The 7500-nt window shown below is 49.9% G+C and overlaps 1 protein-coding gene across 2 annotated transcripts in view; it reads right to left on the bottom strand.

The window, feature by feature from the left end:
* The window catches only part of LOC113829011 (uncharacterized), an 8092-nt gene extending 1175 nt beyond the window's left edge, over positions 1–6917 (bottom strand). Inside the window, exons 1-7 of one of the 2 annotated variants that reach the window (XM_070119724.1) lie at positions 6860–6917; positions 3004–3805; positions 2724–2880; positions 1257–2112; positions 961–1101; positions 391–516; positions 1–135 (exon numbers count right to left, since the gene is read on the bottom strand). The exon at positions 1–135 is cut by the window's left edge and continues 1175 nt beyond it. In XM_070119724.1, the coding sequence (XP_069975825.1) occupies positions 1–135; positions 391–516; positions 961–1101; positions 1257–2112; positions 2724–2880; positions 3004–3805; positions 6860–6902 (2260 nt within the window). In that variant the 5' untranslated portion in view covers positions 6903–6917. Of the gene's footprint in view, positions 136–390; positions 517–960; positions 1102–1256; positions 2113–2723; positions 2881–3003; positions 3806–6225; positions 6610–6859 lie in introns of those variants that run through there. The other variant, XM_070119723.1, reaches the window with a different exon arrangement.
* Between the last annotated feature and the right edge of the window lie 583 nt (positions 6918–7500).

The following is a 7500-nucleotide window of genomic DNA, read 5'->3' as shown; positions in this document are numbered from 1 at the left end:
CAACAGTTGTGACATTGCATGGTACCACAGCACGCTGAGGCTGTGAGACAACCAGTGGTGCAACTAGAGGTGTACCTATCCCAGGCACCAGTGTTCCCATGTTGCTACTGAGACCAGACACCAACTGCGTGATACCTGCAAAGTAATTAGTGACATCTTTAATCATCTCAAGATTTTTGAGAAAGTGTAAACAGGCACAACAAACAAAGCCCCCATATAAAAAACTTTCTAAATTTAAATAACTCAAATTAGTGCACAATATCTGGCAAATCAGTTTCCTCAGAGAAACGAAAGCTAAACATCACACAAAATTGCCTAAAAACGTTTTATTATTACACTAATACAAATCAATTCCATTTAATTGATGGGTCCTTGACAAAATAAACTTACCATTGGCATGGGTAATTGGGAGATAAGATGGTATGAGGGAGGATGTGGCTGCCTGGCTAACCTTCACCGTTGCTGTCCCTCCGACACTCAGATTCAGTGGCACTGTTGTTACTGTTCCATTAGTGCCTAGAAGAGAGAAGGACCACTTTACTTCATGAATGATATGCATTTTCACTTACTAAATTTCACCTTATGATTTTTGTTATTTAAACCTTTGTGATGGGGTGGCATGACATACATGCTATGTCTTTTGTGATTTCAGTTTATTAACTGTTTACACACAAATGGCTACATAAGTACTTAGACACCAAGGTGTCAACTACTAGTTCAACCTCTCACCCTTTCCCTTTAAATATCATAATAATCATGTCAATGAAAAGGAAGAATTATTGATATAAATATTAATAGCATTAGAAAAAAATCAAGGAACAGGGAAATAAGGTGAGGTCTCATACTCCTTGGGGGCTGAGCACTTGCAGAGCCATCTGTATGCAAAAAAAAAAATCATAATGGGCAGTAAATGTAACCATGCACAAAAGGTTAAGATGAAAATGTATGAAAAATGCTTACCCTGTGACTGATTGAGTGACCGGGCTGTTGTGGGGACAGCCAGGTGTAGAGCAGACACGCCATTCTTGTTCAGGGCCACCATCATGGGGCCTGCACTTGTTTTGACCTCCTCTGCATTATCTGTCCTATCCAGGCCTTCGGCTGTAATCAGATTTGTACAGTTTTAGGATAATCAGAAAGCTTTGTTTGTTTTATCCTTAAACTTAATTGTATAGTAAAAGTAGAACAAACCCACATTGCTGACCACGAACCCATACATGCAAACTATACTCAACCCTGATGTGAAATAAACTTACCAGGGTGCGCCAGAGTGATAGTGAGGGGTTTAGAGCCATTGGGCGCGTGGTCAGCAGGTAACAATTTGTAGCCTTCTGGCGTGATGACCTGGATGGCTGTCTGCCCTAGTAGTCCCCCTGGAGCACCATTCAGCTGCATTCCACCAGCAACCAGCTGTGCTGGCAGGTGGATCCCAGTGTTGCCTATGATGGGAAGGTGTTCACTATGTGCGGTGGTGACGGTATCTCGTGTGACTGTAGGTGTCATAGTTGTAACAGCATGTGTCACCCACACCTCCTCCTGGGTACTGGTGGTGGCATCATAATGAGCTTGGCCATAATGCGGAGATGCCTGGCGGGCACCCCACTCGCCATTGTGGAGTGGAGACCTTGCCTGATTTACCGCCTGCTGGTTCCGAGGAGAGGCTCTGGCTGAATCAACCATGCTGGTCGATAGGTTCAATGGCTGATTAGGATCTGCAAAGTTATCTCTGGGACCAGCAGCACCGAGGCCATTTATATTTGTGGTTTCAATGGTTGTAAAGCTTGGAGCCCCCTGAGATTGGTTAATGTGCAGACGTGGGGATAACGAGGAGGGAGGGTCACTGGAGGTGCTCGGAGAGGCCTGTGTGCCTGCATCCCTTGCAGCCTCTTCATCCAGGTCTGGCTGCTCGGATGCAGTGGTTGTGGACTTGGTCTCCTTATCGCGGTGCTGGTCAAGGGACGCTGCATCAGGCAGGAGGGTACTGAAATCAATATGGTCCCAGCGAGCTGACAACTCTTTCTTCAGAGTCGCCAGGTTCTGTTGATGAGCAATCTTCTCCCGCGCAAGACGCTCCATCTCATGCTCATACTCCCGCTCCTTTCTTTTCAGATTCTGAAAGCCATTAAAGACAGAAATTAAATGTGTCTGCACAAGATTATACTTATTTGCGATAACCATAACTACTGAGGTATCTAGTTTGAGACACTAGGAAATCAATGTTTCCTGAAATTGTCTTCTTAGCTTCAACATATGGAAAACCACCATATCTGTCTTTGCATAGTCTCTTTAAATGTCTAGTGGTAATGTGATTGAGGTCATTAACCTCTCGCCTTGATGCCCCCTTCTCTTCATTTCCTACCTTTCCCTTTTCCTTTTCCTTTCCCCTTCCCCTTCACTCCTCCTCTCTCTACCCTTCCCCTCTCTTCCCTCTCCCCTTCAACCCCTCCTCTTGCTCGCGAGGTGGCGAAAGAGCAGGTGTCGACAGCGGACAACTTAGGTCAAATCAATACCAGTATGACGTCACCACCTTGCATCACAAGGTGGCTACGCGTTCCCGTAGTAACGTGACGAAGATGTTTTCGGAACATCATGACCTACGCCACTGTCTCATTTCCCCAATCTAGTATGTAGCTCCCGAGCGCCAGCCCTTCCCACGCGTGGTCTCATTTAGCATGCTACTCTAGGTACATACAAAGAGCCATATCACTTTCCAACAACCGTACCTGGATGTATCGGTGAGCGGCCTTCAGTATGGTCTGGTTAGAGATCTTTTTATCATCCATGGAGGGCAACTGGCGTCGCAGGGTCTCGAAGCATTCCTTGAGATGAGCGCGCCTATTCTTCTCCAGTTTATTGTGCACCTCGCGGGATGGGGTGCTCCTGGAACAACAGGTAATTAGGGTCAGTTAATTAAGGTGTCAGTGTTGTGAAGCTGAAACTCCTATATCCATGAGAGATATAATATAAACGTAAAGACCGAAAGACACAGGCTACACGACCTACCCTGAGCGTTTCTTGTCGTCCTTATAGAGGTTTTCCTCGGCGGCGTATAGGCCGTGATGCTGGAAGGTGCTGTGTGAGGGCGGGGAGAGCGAAAGGGATTTGGCGAGGCCGTTGGGCCGACTCACGCCGTTGGTCAGGTGGGGATGGAGGGCGTCGTTGTGAGGCCGTGGAGCCACGCCGGCGTCGGAGGAGGAGGTGGTGGACGTGGGCGGCGATGAGGAATCCTGACGGAAAGCACTCACCAGGCCGAGGGGCGAGGCGGCACTGGTGCGGGGGGTGACGGCATGGGGCGGGGACGCGGCCGGGGAACCAGGGTACGAAAGCGACGCCCGCGGGGACGTCTGCTGGTGCTGGTGCTGGTTTTGGTGGGGATGCTGGGGATGCTGCTGCTGCTGCTGTGGCTGCGGCTGCTGCGGTTGCTGCTGCGTCTGCTGGTGATGCTGAAGATGGTGTGGATGATGCTGTTGCTGCCCTCCGCCCACACTGATGCCGACGATGCCTAGCGAAGTCCTCACACCCCCGCCCACGACACCTGCACTCGGCGGCGTTAACGTGTGAATCCGCCGCTGGTGGGCGAGGTCGTCGCGGGCATGGGCTGGACTGGAAGGGGCGGTGCGAGGTGTGGGCGGCGGCGACACAGGGGCCACACCAGCGTGGGCGTTTTGTTGCTGGTGATGGTGGCGAGGGTGGCTGCCCCCAGTGGTCACGCCCACAGAGCGAGTGAAGGGTTCGCCCGCCCGCCGATACAGCACCTCTCGCTTCACTCCGCCCTCGGCCACGGCCTCCTCGCTCGCCTCCTCATCTGCAATGGAGCAAGGAATGCACATGATGAGACCTGCTCTCTCTCTCTCTCTCTCTCTCTCTCTCTCTCTCTCTCTCTCTCTCTCTCTCTCTCTCTCTCTCTCTCTCTCTCTCTCTCTCACACACACACACACACAAGACCACACGAATGTTCCTTAACATATATGTGTAAACATATCCTCGAATTCTGTCGTTAGAAATGAACAGTACATGAACATGATCTGAATAATACCGAAAGCGAAAATGAATGAGTTGTTTTTCCTCATAAATGTTCTTGTCTCGGGTAATAAACAATAAATGAACCCAGCCCTCTATACAATGCGATACAGGTGTTTGTGCGAGAGCACGTGGATACAGGCTTGTCTGCATGCATAAATTTGCGTGCGTGCGTTTCCACGTCAGCCACAGCACGCTAGGGTCCGGAGCGATCTGCCAGCTGTGACGACGAAGTTGAAGTTCCTCTAATACCGTTACGAGCAGTCAGCAACGTCCCCACGCACCGTCTCAAGGACAGGCGCCGAATTCCCTCCATCCTCACCTCATCTCTCCCGCGCCCCGGCTCCTCCTACTCTCCTCCTGCACAACAAGTCAGGTGGCGAGGACCTCAAGCCTTGCACCTCATTCCTCGGGAGGCGGGGCCAGAGGGTATAGGAGGCAGGGGGAGGTTCTTTACCTCGAGAACCTCAGCTGGATCTTGGGGCCTGTCAGGCTGCCCATCCTCCCACCCCAATCCAGCCCACACACGCGTGACCTCCGCCGTGTCAGCAGGGGAGGAGCCTTGGGCGAAGGAGGGAGTGTCTGAGGGACTGGGGGGATCCCACGTGTGGAGGAAGCGAGTGGGCGGAGCTATGCGCGCGCACGTGGTGGCAACACCACTTGTTTACGTAACAGGCACACGTGGCTGCTGCCATATGCGGCCCACATTTAAAGCACAAGAGGTACCTTACGACCTGTCTTATGCTTTCTATCTCTCGGATGCACACCAGTTTAAGCTTACGATCGTCGTCTGTCGCACTTACAGCCTCTCTTACCAGGTGCTGGATTTTCTTTAAAATATGTAATAGAGTATCATTTTGCAAAGATCATCCTTTATAATTTCCCAGATATTTTTCCAGCGCACACCACTTCTTCGTAGACGCAAATCTGTGCCATAACATTGCAAGACAAGGATCAAAATATAAAAAACGAACACAGACGAATTCTAATAAAAAATGGCGAAGAGAAAGTATACGGCAGCAGTGGATTCAGGGTACGAAAAGGCAACACCGAGCTGTTGCCAATATCGTGTCTGGCAGCCGGACAAGTGCACCAGCCAGCCGCTCATGATGCCACCGCTCCCAACACCCCGCTCCCTTTACTCCATTCCACTCCCCTTTACCGCAAACTTCACACTAGGCCCACACGCAACACGAGTCATGGTTTCCTCCTCTGCGGCAAAGGACTAAGGCCGCAGGACAAGCCGTGAGCGAGGGAAATCCTGTGCTCACCAAGATGCCAACACTCGCACACGAATGAGGGTCATCGGTAGTCCTGTTACACTGGCTTGCAGGAATAGACAGACACGTACACAAGGCAGAGATACAGATTCATTAACTAGGAAAGAGGAGACAGGGTGTGACAAGATAGAGAAATCACACACACACACACACATTTATATATATATATATATATATATATATATATATATATATATATATATATATATATATATATATATATATATACATATATATACATACAGGGTGAGTCCGACATGCTATGCTTCACCTAATGAGCAACAAGCACCCAAGAAAGTGCGAACTAAGCGAACACTTCACCTTGCCGACACCGCCAGCATACCAGTAACCCCTCCCCTGTCTCCATCTCCCTCGGCCCCCTCCCCTCCCCGCCTGGTCAGCTGAGCGAGTCAACAGCACCGCCACCATACTTCCCTCTACACGTGAAGGCCCATCACGTGAGCTCTCTCCTCTCCCCCGTCTCTACCTTCCCCTCCACAATACGACCCTCAGCGGCGGCGAGGGTAGTGCTATCCAATCTGTGTGCTTGCGTGTGTGTGTGAATGTTAGCATGTGAGTGGATGTATGGCTGTTTGCAAGTATGGTTGTACGTATGTATGTACTTGAGCTGAGAGAGGTCACTCGTGGCGAGGAAAGCTAAGCAGGGCGAGGGAGGGCAAAGGGGCGGAGGAGCGGCTTGGTTCGTGTGGAACCGCGGTCTGGTAGGCAGCTACGAAGGCTATGAGGGAGAGGAGAGAAGTGATTGGGGGAGGGGGGGGGTCACAATCTCGACCACAAATTCTGAGCTGGTATCCTGTAGCAGCTCCCCCCTCCCCACACCACAGTGCGTAACAATGTATATAATATGACGTATATCAGTTACACATTCGGTCTTCAAGCTAACTCTGACCGAAACGAATCTTACCCATGCTGTGTCTGAACTTGGAAATGACATTGCAGCGATTAAACTGCTCAGACTCGCCGATCAGCTCAGAAATGTCTGGCCAACAGGAAAACCTCCATTCCCAAGACGGACGCCCATCTGGCCATGAGACCGAACGAAGACACAGGCCGGCAGTCACGCCGAGGCCGCCCAGCCGCCTCATCCGCCGGCCGCTGAGACTCTCGGTTCCGCACGCCAAGCGGCCGGGATCGCGAACTGCCCCTGGTTCGGTGCCTTTGCCCACGGCGCGCGGGCATGCCACACTTCTCATACTGGCTCTAATAAGGGTTGCTCGCCCCCTCGCGTGTGATACCCGAGTGCCACTTGTCCGGGGCGACGAGCATCACACACAGTAGCGACCTTGAACGGTCTGTGAGGAATAAATTTACAGAAACATGGGCCTATTGCGTTATACTGCATCCGAATAAAACAAAGAACAGAGCTAAAAGAAAGTAGTTTTCACGGTAAAGATATTGTCCTTCCCGTGTAAACGGAGATAAACACACACACACACAAACAGACACAAATAGAGAGAGACGCACACACACACACATATATATATGCATATATATTTTCCAGTGGCACCTATCACAGAGAAAAGCTGCTTATTACCTACTGCTATTTATACGCTGGATAAAATCACGCCGCACAAAAATCATCAATCGGACTCTCTCGATGTTTGAACGTCCGTCTCCCGTCTCCTTCCCTCCCTACCAGCCATGGAATGAAGGATGCGCATGAACTGGTTCCTCTTACGATGCCGAAAACCTTGGACGCCCCGCGAGTCATTCTCTAATCACAATGAAATAAGCTCTTGTCGCCCTGCAATTTGCTCGTGTCCTTTACCGTCCGTTTTCCCTTCGTTTGCGGTCGTGGCTTATGCCTAAAAAGGGGTGTTCCTCTGTTAACCTTTGGGAACGCCATTCCACCTCGTATTCTTGGAATTTTTCTTGAACCACCATTTCACACATGGCTAGTGTTGAAAACATTTTCCTTTTTACAATTTCCTCTTTTTGCTGCCTCGAACTTTTATAGCTTTCCACTGTTCCATTACGTAGGGTCGTTCATTAAACAGAGATATTACGTGACCATTTCCAAGTACTTTTTACAAATTTGAGAAAAATGGCACCGCCATCTTGTGTTCCTGGGGCGTCCCATTCATCTGCCGTCCTTCAGGAGCGAGATTTTATTTCTCAGCAAATCGATGATCTTGTGAAATTTCCTCTGACGAACGAAATATTTCTAGTTGTGCATTTG

The sequence above is a fragment of the Penaeus vannamei genome, unplaced genomic scaffold (genome assembly GCF_042767895.1).
Source record: "Penaeus vannamei isolate JL-2024 unplaced genomic scaffold, ASM4276789v1 unanchor578, whole genome shotgun sequence".
Lineage (NCBI taxonomy): Eukaryota > Metazoa > Arthropoda > Malacostraca > Decapoda > Penaeidae > Penaeus > Penaeus vannamei.
The sequence above is the reverse complement of the archived record's forward strand: the minus strand, read 5'-3'. Positions and strand labels throughout refer to the sequence as shown.